Below are 23,988 nucleotides of genomic sequence, written 5' to 3' on the forward strand. Positions count from 1 at the left end.
AGGAGGTCTTTTAGTTCTCCTGCTTGAGCATCTACTTCTACTGCGTCGAACCAAAGGTTAAAATCCCCTAAGAGAAGGGTTTTAGAATAAGTTGGAACCAGTGGGGCAAGTTGCTCCGCTAGGGCTGAGGGAAAAGCAGGCATGGAAGAGGGGGGACGGTAAATTAAAACCGTTAAAATAGCGCCACAGTCCGTATCAATTTTGAAGACAAGGTTTTCAATGCCTGGCAATTCAAGTGAGGGTAACAGTAGGGGTTTAAGGGAGTTCTTGAAAATGGCGGCAACTCCGCCACCTCTCTTGCCTGAGGGGCGGTTCACAGCAAAAATATAGTAGTCGCCAGGGAGAGTGTCCAGAATATCAGGTAGGGAGTCCTGGGTTAGCCAGGTCTCCGTCAGGTACAATACATCCGGTTTTTCCTCCGTGAGTAATAGAAACAAATCTGTTTGATGTTGTACCATAGAGCGCGTATTAAGGTACATACAATTAAGGATCTTGGTGAGGGGCGTAGGTGGAGTTTTGCCGACATGCCGGGGGGTCTCGGGGGGGGGGGGGGTAGCTCAGGCACTACAAATGTGTGCAAATTTACAAGTTAGTTAATCATCCGTCGAGGATGTAACTTTTTCTTTGACTCTTACTATACTCTCCCTCCACTTGTTAATTTTGGGCTCGGTGAAATAGTTACTCTACTAGTCATTGATAGCATTCATTCCCAACATTATTTCACACTACACCCACACAAATATTTTTCCTGAGAGTTAATTTTGAGTCTAAAGTGATTATTTGGATGGTTGTATTAAAAGCGTCAGAGACATGACAAATTATGGCATCTTTTCACCTTTTTTATTCAAGATCCAAATTCTTTGGAAGTACATGGAAATAAGGCGAAAAAGAAATTGTCCGCTCCAAATATAAGTTTAACACTGGATCGCAGTGATGGCTCCATTCTCTCAGAGGACTTGGAAGAGAGTGGAGAGCTCGATTTAGATGACATGGATACTCCTTCAGAGAACAGTAACGAGTTTGAATGGGAAGGTGAGTATTTCATATTTTTAATATATGCTATTAATTGCAAAAGTTTTCTATGTTGCCGCTATTATTGCTCCACGAAAACTTCACAGCATTTTTCTGAATATGTATTTGAATGAAGTGTTTATTTGGGAGGAATTATGACATCACATGGCTTATATGGCTGATGTATACTTTCAGCATTGTCCCATTGTCAATTATTAACTTGGAAAGGAAAAATCAGGATAGGAGTGGGGTGCTCATGTTAAGTGTTAATACATTGTGGGATGTATTTAATTGTAGTTTAACTATCTGGTATTTGTCACTGGCTGCACATAACAGTTTTTAATCTTGGCACCTTTTAAAGCAATCTTTCAATGGTTTGTTGAACATTTGGTTGTTGGGCTGCACTCTTACAGTTATTACTTATTGTGAAGTCTTGTAGCCACATGGCTCTTCCTACTTGTCTCTTTCGTCATAGCTTCTTCATCTAGACAATTGGTGTGTGAAGTGATACAAATGATCCTTGGTTTATTGGAGTCGAAGATTTACAGCACGTGTTGTATATTCCGATGATATTCACTGTCTTGCAATCTACTGCTAGTTTATGAATATTATGTCATCTGTGAAACTCATAAAGCAAAGGTACACAGAGTTCCTCAGATTTATTTAATTCCGATTTAGAATGCCTTGCAAGTGTTCTTGCAAAGAAACAAAAAAGTGATAGGTGGTTTGTTTGAATTAACGTGGCCACCAGTGACTTCTATTGGCTGCAATCCAGTCCTTTTTGACCCACCATTCCACCTCAAACAGGAACCAGCCGTATGCAAGTCCATCTTAGTTCTGCTCCAATGCAAACAGGAACCAACCCAAACTACCAGGCCACGTCCCTCACAGTGCAACCCCTATTTTGGCTTTAGTAGGGTGCAGCTTTAGTCCTGTGGCATATTGAGCACCGACCCATCTCTGGGTGTACCAGTCACACTTAGTCCATCACACTAGGCAGAACAAAAATGTGATGTGTGGATTACTTGAATTACAGTTACTAGTACTTACTCTGGGCTGCATTCCCGTCCACTGTTCTTTTTTGCCCACCTTGCCACCTCAGACAGGAATGCAAATCAGTCTTTGTCCTGCTCAGCTTCGAACAGTCCAGCATGAACTGCGAGGTCAGGTCCCTTTGAGCGGAGCACAAACAACCCCGGACCGTTGTCAGACTATTTGGTCCTCTTTAGTATGGTGCAGCTTGCAACTAGTGGCACAAGACCACCAAAACTACGCACCCTGGGAAAAGTTTGGCATCAAAGGGTGACAAAACCTTTAGGACACCAGATCAGTTGGAGACGCAGACCCAACTTTCAGACATGCATTTACAGTTTTTTGCCATGATCTTTAAGCTGCAGCAGTCCAGTCGTTTAGAAAGGACTTGAGGGATGGAGAAGACAGGTTGTTAGTATTTTATTTTTTTTTTACTTTTATTTGTAGTTTTTTCACAAACATAAACAATGGGCAATCAATAAGGCTTCTCGAGTTCACAGTACATGGTTGATCAATACATTCGGGCAGTGAGTGACGGGTCTACTGCATACATATATATCCATGCTGTATGTTTGTCATTTATCAGTTGTCCAATCAAAAAATAACACGTATGTTAATAATGTACATATATACAAGAGTCATTATGCATTATCATAGGAATCAGGACCAATCCTGGTGTCACGATGTCCGGCCTTAACATCCTCGATCAAACATGGTACATAAGTACAGCAGCCAAAATTGTTACGTTTCTCAATCCCCCCTCCGCCCCTACGATGCCCCAGCGTCCAGGTGGCCCCCTCCCTCTGTATCGTCTGCATCCTTTTGCAATATGTAGTATTGTAGTGGACCCCATATATCGGTTGGGTCTAGATTTTACTGGTTGTGTTTCAGCAAATAAGCTATACTGGTCTTGACAATATATCATATCTTGCAACCACTCCTTGAATTTCGGGGCCCTCCCCCTCCCCCATCGACATGCTAGTCTTCTTTTAGCCAACAACAGTGCCGTATCAATGAATTTCCTGTGCGCTCTGGGTATGTGCGCCGTGTGCCCCAATAGAAAAAGCATGGGGTCCTTAGCCAATTCTATAGATATCATGCTCACTAGTGCCCCATGTACCTGTTCCCAAGCTTCCACATGTGAGCAAAGCCAGGCTAGATGGAAAAAATCAGCCCCTGGTTGCTTAAATCTCTCACACCGGTCCGAATCTACCAGCCGAAATCGATATTTCCGAGCTGGGGTATAGTAAATACGATGTAAGAATTTATAGTGGATGATCTTGAATCTGCAGCTGGAGGTAATACGTCCTGTCTATTCACAACAATACTCCCAGGCCTCATCATGGATATCCTCCCCTATGTCCCTTGCCTAGTAACCGCGTGCCTTCCCACCAACTTCTAGTGTGTGTGCCCGAATGCTCCCGTATATATTAGATACCAGGTACCGTCTGTGCTGTTAAGTAGTACGACCAAGGGAGGGACTACCTTAGGTTCAGTAGGATACTCAGACACAAGAGTTTTCATCCCTTCTTTGAGCCGCACATAGTAAAAAACTTCAAGTGGAGTGGGGTCAGTGTCACCAAAAAACTGCTCTTCAGTGCAGAACACTCCATTGAGAAACATGTCTCCCCAAATGGTCTTCTGCAATTTCCTGCACATTAGCTGAAAGCCAGTTTCATGTAATACCGCCAGTTGTGGGTGATATGTCATAGGCATGCGTGGGTCATACAGCAGAGGGAGCTGCAATCTACGCAGTATTCTATGCCATGCGTCTATCGTACAAGAAACTGTCGTAGGTGGCGTTTCCAGGACTCCAGCAGGCCCATTGACAATGCCAGTTAAAGGCAGCGGGTGCGCTATCCAGTCCTCTGCCGCTAGTTGTGGCATATACTTAGTGGGTCGGAGCCAGTGGTATAAAAAATGTGCCTGAGCACTTAGGTAATAGGCCTCAAAATCTGGGACATCAAATCCTCCTTTATCATAAGGCTGCGCTAGAATGCCCCATTTGAGTCTAGGTTGTCGTCCTCCCCACACCAGTCTGATAAGCTCTGATCTCAGTGTTTTGAAGAAAACGTGCCCGGGAAATAAGGAATGTTCTGGAAAAAATACAGGAAACGCGGCAGCACCACCATTTTGATCAGTGAGATGGGTCCCGCCATTGACAAGTGCAGCGCTATCCATCCCGTAATAGTCTCTTTCAATTTCATAACAGCTGTGCCATAGTTTATGCGCAGTGTTTCCTCTCTATCTCTCGAGACCTGCACCCCCAGGTATTTTAAATCTGTATCGCACCATGCTATCGGGAAGTCTAGCGGGAATTTGGTCACAGCAGGCGTCAATGGCAGGAATTGGGATTTACTCCAATTTATATTCACCCCTGATATTCTACCAAACACCAGGAATTCACATAGTAGCGCATTAAGCTTCGTTTGGGGATCCGTGACGTAAAGTGTGACATCCGCGTACAGCGACACAGATATTTGCCTCTGAAAACAGCGGAAGGCACTATCCCTCTGCAGCTGCCGTATCCTGCATGCCAATGGTTCTATTGCAATTGCAAATAGAAGAGGGGACAGTGGGCATCCCTGTCTGGTGCCCCTCGTAAGCGATATCGCAGGTGACAGGTGACCATTTATAACTATCCGCGCAGTGTACAATAGCTTAACCCAAGCCATAAAAACAGGGGGGAATCCCATTCTTTGTAACACCGTGAAAAGGTAGCTCCATTCAACGGAGTCGAGAGCCTTCGAGGCATCCAAGAACACGGCAGCCAATGGAAAGTCCGGCGCCACGGTTTGGACAAGGGAGAACAGGGTTCTAAGGTTATGGCTCGTAGCTCTTGATGGGACAAACCCCGATTGATCCGGGAGTACTATTTGAGTCATGAGCAGTGACAACCTGTTGGCTAAAACCTTGGCTAATATCTTAGCGTCACAGTTGATAAGTGACAGTGGGTGGTAGGAGTTACACAGTGAAGGATCCTTATCGGGCTTCAGGAGTGAAGTAATTACCACCTCGCGCATGGTTCGAGGCAAGGTGCCTACTTCCAGTGATTCCTCAAAGACTTCCCGCAGTACCGGGGCCATGATATCGATATAGCACTTATAGAATTCCGCCGGAATACCATCCAGTCCCGGCGCTTTCCCATTTTTCAGGGACATAACCGCATCTCTTATTTCGTCTAATTCCAGAGGGGCACTAAGGAATTTTCTGTGGACATCGCTCAACCAACATAGCGCCACATCACCTAGAAATAAGTCAAAGTCTATATCATTCGTGGCTTGGGAAGTATATAGCGCTTTAAAATGGTCAGTAAAGACCTCTCCAATTTGGGCAGTATCCCTCCGCATATCACCATTACAGTCCGCGATCTCTAGTATATTGTTGGTCCCTCTGGCATTCCGTATAATGGTCGCCAGCGTCTTTCCAGGCCGTTCACCCTCCCCATAACGCCTAGCGTTCCAGTATTTACTGCGAAATCGTGTTTCCCGCTCTGCCTCGTTTTCATATTCCGTCAATTTTAATCTGAATTCAGCTTGCGCTTCCTGACTGTCTCCCTGCTGCATCCTATGTTTTAACTCTCTCAGCTCGCCTTCCAGTCTAGTGATCGTACGTTGAATGTCTCGCAGTACTCCGAACCATTTCGCTATACACCAGCCACGCACAGTGACCTTAAAGGCCTCCCATATATTCTCAACACTCTCAACAGAACCCCGATTTCGTGGAAAGAAGTCAGTAATGTCGTCTCGCAGTCCTTCTCTAAAGACCGTGTCCAGTAGTGCCGTGGGTTGGAGCCGCCAGTGTGGTCTAGGGCAGTCTAGGCCCGGAAATTTCAAGGTAAGCGCTACAGGGCAGTGGTCAGAGTACGTGCGGGTCAGGTGTTTTGCAAATGTCATGGTGACCGCCAGGCAATGTGTTATTAGACAATAACCCAAACGCTCCCAGGTCCCTGTGTGAGATGTGAAGGGCGTGCCCTCTAGAGTATGGGGATGTAGGTGTCTTCAACTGTCGACCAGTAAACCCTCCGCCATTATGTCCTGCAGTACCTCTCGTGCTTTAGGGTGATACTGTGTTTTTGCATCCGCCCTATCCACTGCCGGCATCAATGCTACATTAAAATCCCCCCCCCCCCCCAGATGATATGCGTAGATCCTATATCCAATATTTTACCCCACAACAATACAAAGAACTCCGGTGCATCAACATTCGGAGCATAACAATTGACTACTGTGACCGTAGCCTCCCCCAGTCTTCCCCAGATTATCACATATCGTCCTGCAGCATCACTTATCTTACCCTGGAGAAGGAACGGGATGTTCCGTTTAATTAGTATTGCAACGCCTCGGATGTACAAAGAGTAGGAGAAAAAGTATCTGCCACCGGCTTGCAAAGGAGGGGGTGGACTGTGGGGAAATGTGCGTCTCCTGCAATAGCACCAGTTGTGCTCCATGTCTATCCAAGTAGGCCAGTACCTGTCTACATTTTCTTGGATTATTAAGGCCTCTGACATTCCATGATAGTATCGTCAATAACTTGTTCTCATTCTCATCAGGCATAGATATTATCAAGTTTGCATCCCCATATCATTAGCATCAACCATGTAAATATCCCATCATCACCACCCTTTCGTGCTGTCTCATGTTGTGCCTTTACATTGCCACGACCATAGTGGTCATTGTCCTTCTGTGTTCTCTTGCCAGCAGAATAAATTGAACCAATATTCCTCCCCATCCACCCCCCAACCGCAGGCCCACCCCCCTCCCACTGAAGCGCCCCCAACTCGCCAGATCTGCATACCCACCCCCCTCCTATCATTCCCAACAACAACAAAGTCCCCTGCCAAACTTTAGAACAGGAAACCGGGGGCACCCATAGGGGAACATCTTAGAGAGCTCGCTCAACCGCCTCCCTTTCCCTCCGACCTCCGGTCCTGTGCCACGCCTAGGCTCAGAGCAGAGAGAGAGGCGGGTCCTGGAATACATTACCACCGGTGCAGCCTCAAACGTTCTTGGGCAGCAGACCACAGTTCATCGCCCAGCACGGTTCGCAACAATCTCCGAGTCCAGTCCTTAAGTATCATTGTGGGTTAGTCCTTCAATGTGCAGCCAAGATTTAGTCCTCTTCTTCGATGTCATCCTCCTGCTCCCGGCGACCATCCTCACGATTCCGTCCTCCTCGGCGCGCTTTTTTCAGCCCTCGAAGGAAATCTTCAGTCTGTTGTGGATTTGTAAAGAACTTCTGTTTCCCTTGGTGCGTTACACGAAGGCGGGCCGGATTTAACAACGCTTAGTCAACTTGCGCCGCCCGTAGTTTTTTCTTTACATCCATAAATTTGTGTCTTTCCTCCTGTACTAACTGGGTGAAGTCCGGGAAGATGGAAAATGAGACTCCATTATAGTTCAGGTCCGGCTTGGACCGTGCTGCACGCAGAGCTACATCGCGGCCGCGATAGTTTAATAAACAGGCGATGATTGGTCGAGGGGGACAGCCAGGTTTGGGCTTGGGTCCGAGCGATCGATGTGCACGCTCTACAATCAGCTGCGTAGAGAATGCTACTGCCCCCATGGATGCCACCAGCAATTTTTCGTTGTAATCTTCCATGCGCCCAGTGGCTGTGGACTCTGGAACACCCGTAACGCGTATCTTGTTCCTGCGACTACGGGCTTCCAAATCCTCGTTCTTTGCTGCAATGACACGGAGCAGTTTATCCATCCTCGCCAGCTGTGTCGCATGACTAGCAGTTAGGTCATCTGAGTCGGATATTCGCCTTTCCGCCTCCGTAATACGCTCCTCGTGTTGATCAACTTTGTGGACGATGGCGTCCATCCTAGAGGACATGCGATCCACCTTATCTACGACAGTTGCGAAACCTTGCCGCATCTCCATCAGCAGTTTCATGTCCATGTCCGGAGAGGGATCGCTGGCACCCAGTGTGCGCCTCAGCAGCAGAGCCCGGTTTTGGCCCCTTTTTAGTAGCCTCAAACGTGAGTTTGGGCTGCCGAGTATCCGGCTTCCCCATGACCACGACGTCGAAGTGCTATCACCGTCCCGTGGGTTCCTGCAGCGGATGTGGCTGTGCAGCGTTATGGCAGTGATAGCGACGCAGGAGCACTTACAATGAGACTTCAGGCATGGGCCCTCACAGTTGTCGCAATTCACGATACCCTACCCAGCTGTGGCGTGCACGACCTCAGGCTCAGCAAGTCCCACAACGCGCTTGTGCAATCTATTGTGCCACGTATTTGAAGGCCAGTGGGGGTAGCTGCTGGGTGTTTTGAACATGAGCCCGGGAGGCCAGTAGTGTGCTTCGCTGTCGTAGGAGCATCAACGCCAGCCCCACGGCATCAGACACCAGGCAATCTGCGAGGGCACATAGCTGACAGTACAGCCCACGGGCTCGTCAGAACCAAGATGGCGGCGTTAGGAGTAGCGAATTCTAGGGTCAGGGAGCAAGCAGCACTGGCATCAGGGATCGGCTCACCCGTTATCCTTGTCCCAGCAGGTCACGCCACCACTCACTCAGCACTGTCTCCGGTCCCCTCAGCCAGGCCGCGCTCCGCAATGTCCACTTCACAGTTAGCTGACCCTCCACTTCGTAGCGGGTCTTATCGGCAGCGTCCCTCCACAGTGCCAATATATCGAGACAGTTTCATACCTTCACGACAGGCTCGTGCAGTGGGGCATCGGAGCCTTGATGTGCAGAGGCGATCACCGTCGGTCCCCCCACCTTGCGATCCCCCGCGGGGTTGCGAATGCGCCCCTCCCACAGACCTGCCGCCGGGCGTAGCCGCTGTGTAGTATCGGCGCAGTCTGTCTCTCCCTTGTGATAGTCTTCAGGGGTCCGTAGGTGTGGCTACAGCCCTCGCCTTGCAGCACTACTGGGATGGCGCGTACTGCACCCTCGGACGGTGTTATTTCAGAGTCCGCGTCCCGGGGAGCGCCGTAGGTCAGCACCTGCAAGTAGGGCTCCTCACCGCGGCCTGGGCGCCTCGTGGAGACCACGGTCTTTCCTGCCCAGAGTCTCCGCCCCCGCAGTCCGCTCCTCACAGGTCGCAGCTCCGGGGCGCACAATGCCTCTGTGTAACCTCAGATTCCCTCAGCGGATCAGGACCAAACTCATGTCGAGTTGAGAGGACTGGTCCCTGAGTCTTTCTGTGTGCCCGAATTTGAGCTGCGTGCCGGTAAATTAGGATAAATGCAGGATTTATTTTTCAGGAGTCCGGAGCCTCACACAGTGCGGCCATTACGGTCACGCGCCCTCTAGCGCCCCCAAAGACAGGTTGTTTTAGCTAGCCCTGGGAAGACATCCAGGAGGCCTGCGACCTCTGCTTGCCCTGGGACTGAGGCAAAACGTAGTGGAAATAAAGCCTTTTGTGTAAGAAAACAATTTTGTTTCTAAAGGAGATGTGAAGTACATTCCGGTGTTTTCACCCGACAGTCCGAGTCTCCTTAGTGACACTTTAAAGGAAGAATTTGAAGAGCACGCTTAAAGGGGTTAGGAAGAACTATATAGGGAGTTGCCCATTATAATTGACATGAGTGAGACGACCCAGAGTTAAAACCAGTTTCTAAACAAAGGACGAAATCAACCTATGTTTTTTTCAGTGAATTTCAAAGGTTTTTTAAAAGCTAATTCCTAACTATATCAGACCTCAATCCTATGTTTTTTCCAGTGAATTTCGAAGGTATTTTAAATGCTAATTCCTAACTAGAACATGTCTGAAACCTATATTTTTTTCAGTGAATTTCAAAGGTTTTGTAAATGACTAATTTTAAATGTATTAATTGTTATATTTGTTTTTTATACTGATTTACTACATTTTTTTACACTTTTTATTTTTAGATATTTTATTTTTTAAATTGCATTATAATTACATTATACATTACATTACAAAATATACCTTCTCAGAATGCATTACTTTAGTTTAAATACTTTTGAAATAGGACATAGACTTTTAGGTACAGTACTTATAGCTGTTGCAATGGGCAACACAATTTCAAATACAATGCAACATTGAGCTCAATGTGAATTTCTAGTTAAATGCAATTAGTTACTTTATGGATTACTTTTCTAACCACAGGACTCGATCCTAGATTTAGTCCTTGGACATCTCCTGTAAAAAGTTGAGTAAAAGCGTTTTGGTTACAGTAGTGATTTTTAAGGAATATTATTGTATTTTAAAAGTTGACATTTAGAAAAATTTTCACATAGAATCACCAATGTTATCCTATGGGAGGAAATTCACTTAGCAGGTAAGTAGTGTTTTCTTACTCCGTGGCAGAGCCTGGATCCAGCATTGAGGCATCTCCTGTAAACAGTTGAAAGAATGCGTTTAAGTCCTACAGGCGATTTTTAAAGAATATTTTTAGTTTGTGAAAATAGACACTTAGAAACTTTTCTGGTGAAAACCAGACAATGGATTCCTATGGAAGGAAATACAAGCTACTGGTAAGGACTGTTAGAATTACTTTTCAGAGTCCGTGCTGGGCTAAGAGATGCACCACTGGGTTCTCTCCTGATAACAGGTGAGTAAATCGGAATTCGTTTTTCAGATGATTTTAAGTGTATATTTAAAAGTTCCAAAACTCCACACTTAAAAGAATTTCCAAGTGAAACCAGTCAATGTTAGCCAATGGAAAGAAATTCAACTTACTTACCTCATATTTCTTCTGTCTCCTCATTTTCTTCCCTTTCTCTTCATATTTCATTTTTTTCTTGATACTCCCTGTTCTGTCCTCTTTCTCGTTTCTCTCCCTCTGTATATAGTCTGGGTCAATTTACAAGCCCCTTGTGCATCTTTGTTGTTTTATTGTGTTATTTTTTTTGATGTAATAGTGGCAGAAATAATGTAGTAAATTGCATATGTATTTGGAAAATGAGTCTGTTGTTCACTGAAATGTAGTAATTATATACATGGAATATGTGTAGTCATTTAAACGTTTTTCAGTATTAAATGGTAAAATGCATGGTCTCATTTTTTTGTCTAATATGACACTGTACATGTGCGTTCATTAAGGAATTATATTCGCCCCTTTTTAAACGTTTTACAGTAGTAAATGTCTTTTGGTAAAATGCATGGTCTTATAATTTTTTGGGTAATATCACACTGTGTATCTGTGTACATTAAGGAATTATGGGGGATATTATCAAAGACCGGTGTTAAAATTATCGCCGTTTTATCCGAAGGAAACTGCCGATAAAACGGCGATATTGGGCTTGATAAAACGCCCTTCTTAATTCCCATAGAAGCCCATGTTCTGATGTTAACATGGGCTTCTATGGGAATTAACAAGGGCGTATTATCAAGCCCATTATCGCTGTTTTATCGGGAGTTTCCTGACGATAAAACGGCGATAATTTTAACACCAGCCCTTGATAATATGCCCCTGAATTCGCCCCTTTTTGCATATTTTCTACACTCTGTCATACTCCCTCCTCTCTCGTCTTACTCCTTCCTCTCTCATTATACTATCTTCTTTTTCTTATACTCTGCTCTCTTTTTATACTTTTTTTCATACTTGCTCCTCTTTTTGCATATTTGTCCTCCTCTTTATATTATTTCTTGTCTTTATATTCACCACTGTTGTCATAGTTCTAACTGTCTTCTCATAGTACTACCTCTCTCCTTATATGGTCAGTCTTCGTTTATATTTGTCTTTTCTCCACATTTTTGTCTGTGTCTTTTTACATTCTTTCCTCTTTCTTCATATATACTCTTCTGTTCTTATATTCTCTGTTTCTTCTTATTGTCGCTGTTCTTTGCAGGTACTCCCTATTGTTTTCTCATACTTTTCTTTTTCTTCTAATACTCTTCTCTCTGTACTCCCATTTCTCATCTCTTTTCTTATACTTTGCACTCTCTACTAATATTGACGTCTTTTCTTATTGTCATATTCCTCTCCTCATTTCCCCCCACTGTTCTTATACTCCCCCGTTTTCATATTCTCCTCTCTTACTGCTCCATGTCTCCTCATACTACTGAGTTTTTCTTATATTTCCTTTTGTCCTATACTCCTCTCTGTGTTCATATTTTCCTCCTTATCTTCATATTTCTTTTCTATTTTCATTTTCTGTCCTCTCTGTTTATGCTTCTTAAATCTGTTCATATTGTTTGCTCTCTCCTTAATCCCCCTTGACTCCCTGCATACACTCTGCAGCACTTTCCTCATATTCTCCGTCTTTTCATACTGACCTCTCTCTTTATATTTGTTTCTCTTGTCATACTTCTGCCTCTTTCGTCATACACTTTTCACTCTTCATCTGTTTATAGTCCTTCTTTTCTCCTCAGACTGTATCCTCTGTTCTTGTACACCCCTATTTTCCTTATGCTTCACTTTTCCTCACATTCTCCGTGCTCTCTTCTGGTACTGTTCTCTCTGTCCTTATACATACTGTCCTTTGCTAGAATTCCTTTTTTGTTCTTAAAGTTGCGCGTCTTTTTCACATATTCCTTCTTTTTTCTTTATAGTCTTTCTCTCTTCTTATAGTGCCCCCTCTGTCCTCTTACTCTTTTTTTTTTTTTCTTATACTCTTTCTTCTCTCCTCATATTTCCATCTTTCTCTTCATACTCTCCCTTACCTATTGATACTTTCCAGTTTATTCATACTTCCTTTAACCTGTTATATTGCAGTGTCTGTTTATACTGCCCTTTTTAGGTTTCGCCTGTCGAAAGCTGCGCACCGCGCAGATTTTCGTCGCAGGCGAAATCTTATGTCAACAGTATGTGACTTGGTCACCGCCCCTCTGTTCCATTGGCTAGCTCCATAAATGGAGGCAAGCCATTGGAACAGAGATCTGTCCGTCATAGCCGGAGCAGATTCGTGGGCGTTCCCGAGAATTTTAGGCTTTTGCCCACGTCATGCGGCGGTGGGCGGTGCTTTTTAAAAAAAATTTGATAGCTTTTTTTGGGTCATTCCTCGAGGCCGACCGCCGGCGGAAGAAGTCCTGGTGAATGCTCCCCTCCCGCTGTCGGTGTGCCTGTTCCCGCCCCCCTCCCGCTGTCCGTGAGCCCGATGTTAACGACCCCGGAGGTGACAAGAATCACATTCAAGCCCACTTTACGTTACTTCGGTTTATTTATACATGGGACAAAGGGCGCGCCAGCAACCTGCAAAGCCTGGCCCCTGTTCCAGGTCAGCCAGGACCATTAATTCCGAAACTAACCTTCAAGAACAAGCCTTTAAGGGGTAAACCAAGGAAATGCTGTGCGCGTGCGGGGTCTGAGTTCAATTCAGAATAAAAACGTGCTGTATTGTAGGTCGACGAGATGGACTGTCGTTTATTTATTTGTTGTGTTATGTATAGTGTGACCCACTTTAGTGCATTTCTGGGGTGTGAACCACAGCATCCTAAAAGTGAGGCTCCGGTACCGCGGTTTTTTCACGCTGTGCTTGTGGCGAGAGAGGAGACACAGTAGCCGGGCCACCAGAAATGGCTGATCAAGGGACACTGACAAATGAAGCCAACTGGCTGCACCGCTGCTTCACTAGAGGCTTTTAAAATGCCCTAGAGGCCGAGCCGCAGGAATTACTGCTGCAATTGAAATTACAAAGCCACGGGAAAACAAAAACAAATTATTTTTGATGATGCGATCAAAGTGAATCACGGGTCAGTGTGGCATCGCAGGAATTACTGCTGCAATTGAAATTACAAAGCCACGGGAAAACAATATTTTTGATGATGCGATCAAAGTGAATCATGGGTCAGTGTGGCAGCGTCTTTCACATTTTACCTCTGAAAAGGGAGTACGCACTTTTTTTAAGTTCACTGTATGCGGGGCAGAAGCTTTGGGAGCGACAGATGAGAGGGGATACTGTTCAAGCATTTGAGGGCATGGCTTTGCGTTGAAGCGCAGTAGAGCCCTTTTATGTACACTTCCCAAGCTATCTCCCAGAGTCGAATAGCTTGTTGAAACGATGCACTCCCCAAATAACCCCGAGATGGTTTCAGTTGTCCTGCTTAGCGCTGGGATGCCTCCGGGTAGCCATGCGCTTTACAAGCGTTTAATTCATTCATTCATTCATTCCGCAGAAAACATGCCCATGTGAACACAGTACTCCTAATAGCCTTCATTCTCCACCCCCCAAATACGTTTTAAACCCACACTATATTGACTGAGTCCAACTCAGGCAATAAACCGCCCCGCAGGACAGAATTAATTTCATGTCTTTGATTTATCACTGCTAGGACAAGACTAGAAGCATTACGCAAACTATTCGGGAATCCGTCTGCCCCCTGAAATGACTGCTGCTGACAAGTAGTACTCGATCTGAATACTTATTTAAGACTCTTCTATGCTGCTCTTAACCCCAGTCCATTCACAAGTTCGTGAAGAGCGTCACTTGCCCACATAGAAAGCGACAGTTCCCTCTTTCAGCGTGAGCATCAGGCTGCACTCTGTGGGGTGCTTTAACGTGGGGGTCCGTTTGATCTGAAACCCACTTTTAAACGAAACGCTGCTGGTTATGCAGCAGATGGCAAACAGCAGCCATGTGCCGATGGAAAAGGCAGGCATATCAAGGTTCTCGTCTACAGGCAATACTGCTCCTGGCTGGAAGCATGTAAAGCGCCTATGGCTTTGGGAAGTAGTCACTAGGTGTTAACATTCGCACTTTCGTTAGATGGATATGGATTGTTACTACACTAAAAGCGGAGGGGGAGGGGATGAGGGGGCGGGTGGAGGACGACTGCTGCAGGGCCTTTTTTTAGGTGCAACTTTAAGTACCCATCTTTTAAAATTAGAGCTGTCTGGAAAGTGCCAAAACCAGTTCAACAGCTGTCCAAAGACCCACTCAAGGTAAGCTTGGCTAAAACGGTGAACGTACTTCCGCTATTTATTAGCATAACCTAACCTTCACAAGGTAGGAGAAAAATATTTTCTCAAGATTTAACAAAATACGTGACACTGCCTGGTGCTCGCTGCTGGCACAAACGTACTCGTCCTCCTCCCAGCCCCCCTCTTCCGGCCCCACTGCTGGACTCTCCCAGCCTGGGGCTCCGCCTCCATGGAATTCTTTCGTGGGGGGGGGGGGGGGGGCTAGGAATTAGGAATGCTCAGCTTGTTGGATTTAAAGGCCCTGGGCAGGGGGGATGGGCTGGAAGCAATCTGAAAAGATAGCAAGGGTGTTGGGGGTGGGTACACGGGGGTTAAATCAACCTGGTGGTCTGTTCTAGAAGGACGGAGAGCCCTGGTGGCAAAAGAGAAGACAGTTCATGCACGTGATGCGTAGGCTACATACACAAGCGGTAATGTTTAGGATTATAAATCGTCCACATGGGCTGTCAAAAAGTGTCCCAGCTGTGCCCATGCTTCTAACAACGTCACGTTAAACAACCATACCTCTACCCGCTCTTTCAGGAGTTCATGGGCACCCGCTGTCAGGAGGGCATCTCCCGATTTCCCTATAACGCCCATAAAATGTTTGTGTGCTGCACAGTATCATATTTATTGATTTAGACGGTTGTCAATCACATTAAAACTGTGTTGAATGCTTTACTCACAGATGTGCATGTTCAATCGAGGTGGAAAGGGTCCTATTTTGGGAGAACACGTGCTGTTTGTAGAGGTAGTCATTCTAAAATACTCGAAAAGCAGAGACGCGCATAACAGATTAATGGTGATAGTAAACTGCAGAGCCCGGAGTTAATTGACCAGGCCCTTGTGGAGAGGAGTTATTAGCTAAACCTTTGTCATCCACCTCGCTGCGATGAACATCTGAGCCGGCTCTGCAGAGATCATCGCCCTTCCTTTTGCACCCTCAGCCCAGAAACAAAAAACTGCCTTGAAACCCGCTGATTTCTAATCTCACCGTTCCACAAATCAACCTTGTGATCTTGGTAACAGGTTCTCCTGTAACTTGTAGTTCACTGGTTCGGTCGGGCAGATGAATAAATGACGTGCTTTTTAAGTGGCACTACGAACGAAAACTGTTACTCCAAGCGCTGTGAAATGCACAGAATCTTATCTGCCTGACCGTCCCTCTATTTACATGTTGTGGAAAAATAAGAAGCGCTTAGAATCTGAGCGCAAAGTAAAATAAAATAAAATAAAATGGGCTTCTCCAAAATGGTTTCCACTCCCTTGGGCGACCTTATACACTCGTTCGCCATTGCTATGTACTCAGTATGTAAAACTGAAAGACAAATCCAGCGAGCGGACACAGCAGGAAATTCTATTCACGTGATAAATCGAGCATTTCTAGTCACACACAGGCGTCAAGTTACCTGCGCGGTGCACATTTACCGACTCCGACTCTGAGGCTTTGGTGGGGGGGCCGGGGGTAAGGAATAATATTTGGGGGGGGTTGCCTCTTGGGTCTGGGGAAAGAGGTCCGCTCACGTGCGCTTTGCTATTGTGTGGGGCGTTGAAATCATTCCATTTAACACGCCCCAGAAATAAAAGCCTTTTTACACTTTGCCCATCGGCACATTAAAAGGTAAAAACTGTCCGGTCCTGATTGAAACACTTTGTACAGGTGAGATGTTTATGAGGGGCGAAAGAAGGAACATCACACACGAATCCACAAGGTGAAAAAAAAAGGAATGTCGCTCCAGAGCTTCCAGCGGAGGAGAAAGTCATCCGCACCCCTCCTTCCAGCTCCTACTGTACGCTCAAGTGGCAGCACTTTGTAGCACTGGGCGTTATTGTCGATTCTGTTTAACACTTCCAACCCGGACCGCGATTGGCCCGGATCACACAATGTGGTCAGGGGAGATGATGGGATTTGAAACCACGTTTTATTGCTCCGCAGTCATTAACGGGGCCACCAGACCGTAACCCACCACCACATGCCACCCCCACCGCCTGTACGCAGCCGGGGCCACGCCCATCCAGCGAGCTCCTTTGTGTCCACCCCCGTCAGTGACTCGGATCTCCAGTGGATCTCCAGTTCTTTGCAGCCTGCACTTATGAGTTTGGGAGGATTGTTTAGTGCCGACAGAGAGTAGGCAGGGGCATCAACACTGTCCTGTGTACACTAAATGCACCAGAGTCAGTTGTCAGAATGCACCTTTAATGTTGTATTTAATCGTTAGTCTGTAATAAGGAGAACCTTGGAGAATTGACGCCTGTTGGTACAAGGTTGAATAAAATCGACAATTCTCCATTTGAAAGTTCTATTTTAGGGCGGTGTGCTGGTTCGGAGATTGTTAAAATGGGCTGGGTGTTTATGAACAGATTGTTTTTCTTTTTTTTTGTAGGACCTGCATGGGGTGTTGTGGCTGGCACTTTCTAGTAGCGTGATACCCTCACCCGTGTCTCTTTCCCTCCTTTGTCGCACACGCTTTGTCCCCCCACCACTTTTTAATATCCATCCTAGCTTTCTCAGTGTCTCTTCACTTCTTGATCGCTCGGTCTCTTTCTATCTCTGCTCTCTCTCTCTTCTCCCCCTTCCTCCATGCCTCTCCCCCTCGTGATTGCATTAATTTTAACGCTCCCTCTTCCAAAATCCATTCTACCTCTTTACTCCGCTACCCCTTTACACACAATCTCACTCACTGTTGCTGCTTATTCCGTCTCCCACCTTTTCCCCTCACTGTTACGCACCCGCTGTCTCCTTCACAGACACCCACACATACACACCGGTTCTATCGCGCTATATCTCCCTCTCGCTCGGGATGCCCCTTCGCCCTGTTGCTGCTACCTGTGTTCACACGTAGAAAGGCTGGTGTGCTTACAAGCCCTCTGCTACCCCCTCTCAGCTGGTCTGTGACCGAGGACAAACTGCAGCTCAAAGCCCACCCCTCGGGGGCTGCACCACGGTGCATTCAGTGGAATATACCGGATAAAAAGCTGAATCATGCTGTGGGGCCAGCGTGTGTTGTGTCGTCCTAGCCGTGGTCCGTGCAGTGCTTGTGGTGTAACGGAATGTGCTGCTGGTGAATCGGAGGTCAGCTGTCTCCTCTCAGGGAAGCCCCTCTCAGGGGAACCCCTCGGGGCCGCTCCCCTCAGGGCTGCCCCTCTCCGCGGCCATTGTCTGGGTGTGTGTGTGTGTGGCTGGCTCTGGGTGTGTGTGTGTGGCTGGCTCTGGGTGTGTGTGTGTGGCTGGCTCTGGGTGTGTGTGTGTGGGTGGCTCTGGGTGTGTGTGTGTGGCTCTGGGTGTGTGTGTGTGTGGGGCTCTGGGTGTGTGTGTGTGTGGCTCAGGGTGTGGCTCTGGGTGTGTGTGTGTGGCTCTGGGTGTGTGTGTGGCTCTGGGTGTGGCTCTGGGGCTCTGGGTGTGTGTGGCTCTGGGTGTGTGGGTGTGTGTGTGTGGCTCTGGATGTGTGTGTGTGTGTGTGGCTCTGGGTGTGTTTGTGTGGCTATCTGTGTGTGGCTCTGGGTGTGTGTGTGTGGCTCTGGGTGTGTGTGTGTGTGTGGCTCTGTGGGTGTGTGTGTGTGGCTCTGTGGGTGTGTGTGTGTGGCTCTGTGGGTGTGTGTGTGTGGCTCTGTGGGTGTGTGTGTGTGTCTCTGGGTGTGGGGGTGTGTGTGTGGCTCTGGGTGTGTGTGTGGGGGTGTGGCTCTGGGGGTGTGTGTGTGTGTGTGTGTGTGTGGCTCTGGGGGTGTGTGTGTGGCTCTGGGTGTGTGTGGCTCTGGGTGTGTGTGGCTCTGGGTGTGTGTGTGTGGCTCTGGGTGTGTGTGTGTGGCTCTGGGTGGGTGTGTGTGTGTGTGTGTGTGTGTGGCTCTGGGTGTGTGTGTGTGTGTGTGGCTCTGGGTGTGTGTGTGTGGCTCTGGGTGTGTGTGTGTGTGGCTCTGGGTGTGTGTGTGTGTGGCTCTGGGTGTGTGTGTGTGGCTCTGGGTGTGTGTGTGTGGCTCTGGGTGTGTGTGTGTGTGTGGCTCTGGGTGTGTGTGGCTGGCTCTGGGTGTGTGTGGCTGGCTCTGGGTGTGTGTGTGTGTGGCTGGCTCTGGGTGTGTGTGTGTGTGGCTGGCTCTGGGTGTGTGTGTGTGTGTGTGGCTGGCTCTGGGTGTGTGTGTGTGTGTGGCTGGCTCTGGGTGTGTGTGTGTGTGTGTGGCTCTGGGTGTGTGTGTGTGGCTGGCTCTGGGTGTGTGTGTGTGTGGCTCTGGGTGTGTGTGTGTGTGTGGCTCTGGGTGTGTGTGTGTGTGTGTGTGTGTGGCTCTGGGTGTGTGTGTGTGGCTCTGGGTGTGTGTGTGTGTCTCTGGGTGTGTGGGTGTGTGTGTGGGTCTGGGTGTGTGTGTGTGTGTGTGGCTCTGTGTGTGTGTGTGGCTCTGGGTGTGTGTGTGTGTGTGGCTCTGGGTGTGTGTGTGTGTGTGTGGCTCTGGGTGTGTGTGTGTGTGTGGCTCTGGGTGTGTGTGTGGCTCTGGGTGTGTGTGTGGCTCTGGGTGTGTGTGTGTGGCTCTGGGTGTGTGGGTGTGTGTGTGTGTGGCTCTGGATGTGTGTGTGTGTGGCTCTGGGTGTGTGTGTGTGTGTGGCTCTGGGTGTGTGTGTGTGGCTCTGGGTGTGTGTGTGTGTGGCTCTGGGTGTGTGTGTGTGTGGCTCTGGGTGTGTGTGTGTGGCTCTGGGTGTGTGTGTGTGGCTCTGGGTGTGTGTGTGTGGCTCTGGGTGTGTGTGTGTGTGTGTGGCGCTCTGGGTGTGTGTGTGTGGCTCTGGGTGTGTGTGTGTGTGTGTGTGGCTCTGGGTGTGTGTGTGTGGCTCTGGGTGTGTGTGTGTGTGTGTGTGGCGCTCTGGGTGTGTGTGTGTGGCTCTGGGTGTGTGTGTGTGTGTGTGTGTCTCTGGGTGTGTGTGTGTGTGTGTGTGTGTGTGGCTCTGGGTGTGTGTGTGTGGCTCTGGGTGTGTGTGTGTGGCTCTGGGTGTGTGTGTGTGTGTGTGTGTGGCTCTGGGGGTGTGTGTGTGTGTGTGTGTGTGGCTCTGGGTGTGTGTGTGTGTGTGTGTGTGTGGCTCTGGGTGTGTGTGTGTGTGGCTGGGTGTGTGTGTGTGGCTCTGGGTGTGTGTGTGTGTGTGGCTCTGGGTGTGTGTGTGTGTGTGTGGCTCTGGGTGTGTGTGTGGCTCTGGGTGTGTGTGTGTGTGTGTGGCGCTCTGGGTGTGTGTGTGTGGCTCTGGGTGTGTGTGTGTGTGTCTCTGGGTGTGTGTGTGTGTGTGTGTGGCTCTGGGTGTGTGTGTGTGGCTCTGGGTGTGTGTGTGTGGCTCTGGGTGTGTGTGTGTGGCTCTGGGTGTGTGTGTGTGGCTCTGGGTGTGTGTGTGTGTGTGGCTCTGGGTGTGTGTGTGTGGCTCTGGGTGTGTGTGTGTGGCTCTGGGTGTGTGTGTGTGTGTGTGTGTGTGGCTCTGGGTGTGTGTGTGTGTGTGTGGCTCTGGGTGTGTGTGTGGCTCTGGGTGTGTGTGTGGCTCTGGGTGTGTGTGTGTGGCTCTGGGTGTGTGTGTGTGGCTCTGGGTGTGTGTGTGTGTGTGGCTCTGGGTGTGTGTGTGTGGCTCTGGGTGTGTGTGTGTGTGGCTCTGGGTGTGTGTGTGTGTGTGGCTCTGGGTGTGTGTGTGTGTGTGTGTGGCTCTGGGTGTGTGTGTGTGGCTGGGTGTGTGTGTGTGGCTCTGGGTGTGTGTGTGTGGCTCTGGGTGTGTGTGTGTGTGTGTGTGTGTGTGGCTCTGGTGTGTGGCTCTGGGTGTGTGTGTGTGTGTGTGTGTGTGGCTCTGGGTGTGTGTGTGTGTGTGTGGCTCTGGGTGTGTGTGTGTGTGTGTGTGTGTGGCTCTGGGTGTGTGTGTGGCTCTGGGTGTGTGTGTGTGTGTGTGTGTGTGGCTCTGGGTGTGTGTGTGTGTGTGGCTCTGGGTGTGTGTGTGTGGCTCTGGGTGTGTGTGTGTGGCTCTGGGTGTGTGTGTGTGGCTCTGGGTGTGTGTGGCTCTGGGTGTGTGTGGCTCTGGGTGTGTGTGTGTGTGTGTGTGGCTCTGGGTGTGTGTGTGTGTGTGTGGCTCTGGGTGTGTGTGTGTGTGGCTCTGGGTGTGTGTGGCTCTGTGTGTGTGTGTGTGTGTGGCTCTGTGTGTGTGTGTGTGTGGCTCTGTGTGTGTGTGTGGCTCTGTGTGTGTGTGTGTGTGTGGCTCTGTGTGTGTGTGTGTGTGGCTCTGGGTGTGTGTGTGGCTCTGGGTGTGTGTGTGTGTGTGTGTGTGTGTGGCTCTGGGTGGGTGTGTGTGTGTGTGGCTGGCTCTGGGTGTGTGTGTGTGGCTCTGGGTGTGTGTGGTAGTAATTGCTGTCTGCTGAGCTTGTCCGTAGGGTACAGTAGGTCTCACATTTGCGAGAGATTAAGCTAATGGCAATGTAAACGACAATGCCATTTATTTATCTGTTTTCAAAACCAACACATAAATACAAATGTTGTCATTTACAATGCCAATAGCTCTAACTTTTCCAAAGGCGAAACCATTGCATTGTAAATGCTTGTTCGTTATATTTTCCCTTGTTTCATACTCCTTCCTCTCTTGTTGTAAGTACTTTTATTTTCATAGTCCCACGTTTGTCCTCATAATCCTCCCTCTGTTCTTATAAGTAATATTATTGAATATTTCATATATTTATTTTTGTAATATTATATATATTTTTTATAATAGATTGTTTATCAATACTGAAAAAACTGTATCATGCCTACGAAATGTCAAAAGAGGAAACAACGAAAGAAAGGTGTTTATTTGAAGAGAAGTCATCCACAAGATTTACATGAAGAACCATGTGTTAACAAAAAGAAAAAAAGTCCTGGTAAAGAAAGGAAAACTTTTCTGAGGAAAATATTAAAGACTAAGAGTAGTGTGCACAAAGTGAAAAATGGTACTAGTGTATCTGCAACGAAAAAGAAAAAGAAGAATAAAGACAATCATGGAAAGTCAACTGCAGAAAAAATAGTGTATAGTAAAAGGAGGAAAAACCAATTTATGGAAATTAGGAAAAAAATGTTTTATAATAGTTGTGTTAAATTTAATTAAAGAAATTAAGGGATGTAAAAAAAACAGCATTTTATAAGAAGAAAGGTATAGAAAATGTAGTTGAGAAAGCTTTCGAATTGAAAATTGTTTATTTTAGTAATCAATAGAATTCAATCACTAGATAAGCCAATCCATTTAATGACAGCCAAAAGTGAGTGGAGAAGAGTAATTAACAGAAGTCATTTTTGTGAGTTTTTTTGGGGTGAATGGAAACATAGTTCAAGTTCTGAGCCTTTTTTTAATGAAGAAAGTGATCTCCAGAGTAATGATTTGTTGCATGCAGTTGACACTAGTGGTCATGCTTATGAGGTTAGAAATGGTTGTTCTATTGAGAGAGAAAATTGTTCCTAGAAATGCAGGTGTTAGCTGATGAAGTTTTAGGGAGACGTCCTAAAGCTCCAGTGTACACTTGGAATTGTAGTAGTATTTGTAGGGTACGGCAAAAATCTATTTTTTTTACGCAATTTCTTACGTAACTATACTAAGAAAAGTGTTAAACAAAAGATTAAGATGTTGCAAGGACTAGACCCTTGCGGAGTGAGAGAAAATACTGATTTGCAAGGTCATTCTCTGGCTTGTGTTTCTAAAAAAGTATGTCGAAGTGTTTTTCACCATTTCAGGATGTTAGCAGTACATCATTCTGAAATGAGGAAATTAGTCAGAAGATTGTATTATGCAAAAAGTCCAGCTCTACTGTTAAAGTTGAACAGTGCTCTTTTGCATGGATCTGTATCAAATGTAAGGAACGTTTGTGATGAAATTGAGGTTAGTTATTTTGGTCCTGAGAAAGACTGTGCAGAAATTGAGATATTAATAGAAGGAAATGTAGAAGAGAATGTACAACATTGTAGTACAGAAAATTTTGAGCGAGAAATTACAAAGGTGATTTCAGGTGAAAGGCCAAATTATTGTTGTCTGTTGTCGACGAACTCATTATAAAAATCAGACCTGGACTGTTGATTTGTATTTAAAAAATGAAAAGGAAAATAATAATGAGTGGAAGGATTTTGCAACTTATTTGTTGGTAGAGAATTGTTTTAATTTTGGGTTCTGATCAGCGTATTTGTAAATGTTGGTATAACAAATTGGACGAGAACAAAATGCCTGCTAGAGCTGTGCATAATGATCTTGAGTTGGTAAATATTCCTTCTGAACTGATGGATTTAAATACCTATGAGTCTATTCTTATTCAATGTGTGCATCCATTTCAGGCTATTGTTCGTATGGAGCCTAAGACAGGAAAATTGCCTCCTTCTGGTTTACAGAAAGGATTAAAGGGAAGAGTTGTATATTTACCTCTATATTTAAAGAAAAATATTGAAACAATTGGTGTAGAAAATGCAGAGGATGAACCTTTAGTTATTCTTGTTAATGGCGTTCCTACTAAGAGTAAGAAAATCTGGCAAGAATTAGTGGATGGTAGGAAAGTGAAAAAGGCAACGTATCTGGTAAAAAATAATCAATATTACAGAAATGTGTATGTGAGAGAAGAAGAAATAACTGTAGAAGAAGATAATGACTTACAATCTGGACAAATTAAAAAAGTGGATGTGTCCAGAACTGAAGAAATCTACGAACATTACAGTGTTCATCCACTGCATTCTAAAGAAGTGATGGGGAATACTATAGCGTTATTCCAAATGAAAGAAGCAAAAGGAAGTCCCCTTAGTGTATGGGGAAAAAAGCTTGGAAGCTCATTGTTTCCCTCCGTTGTTTCCCAGAGGAAAAGGAGGACGATATGATGACCGACGTGTGCAGATTCCTGCATCTAAATACCGGACATCAAGATTATATGCAGAAGATCCAAGATTTCGACAATGTATTCCATATTTGTTACATTTTTTGTTTGAGAGTGATTTGTCTGGACTTTCTTATGCAGTAAACCATATATTGAAAACAGGTGTACATCTGCAAAATGTTTCGGCAAAGGAATTTATGGATAAAGTACTGCAGAAAGATAATGTTTTGGAATCTCAGCTGATTAATCTCAAGGCATGTCAGCGTGGTACTAATGAGTACTGGTACCGTCGTCATGGAGAACTGAAATGTATGCT

General features: G+C 46.5%; 1 protein-coding gene across 4 annotated transcripts in view; it reads left to right on the plus strand.

The window, feature by feature from the left end:
• BNIP2 (BCL2 interacting protein 2) overlaps positions 1 to 23,988 on the plus strand; it is a 248,240-nt gene that overhangs the window by 79,843 nt on the left and 144,409 nt on the right. For all 4 annotated transcript variants that reach the window (XM_078685227.1, XM_078685228.1, XM_078685225.1 and 1 more), the window contains exon 5: positions 850 to 1,032. In XM_078685227.1, the coding sequence (XP_078541353.1) occupies positions 850 to 1,032 (183 nt within the window). The remainder of the gene's footprint in view (positions 1 to 849; positions 1,033 to 23,988) is intronic.

The sequence above is a fragment of the Lissotriton helveticus genome, chromosome 3_2 (assembly GCF_964261635.1).
Source record: "Lissotriton helveticus chromosome 3_2, aLisHel1.1, whole genome shotgun sequence".
In the NCBI taxonomy this organism is placed as follows: domain Eukaryota; kingdom Metazoa; phylum Chordata; class Amphibia; order Caudata; family Salamandridae; genus Lissotriton; species Lissotriton helveticus.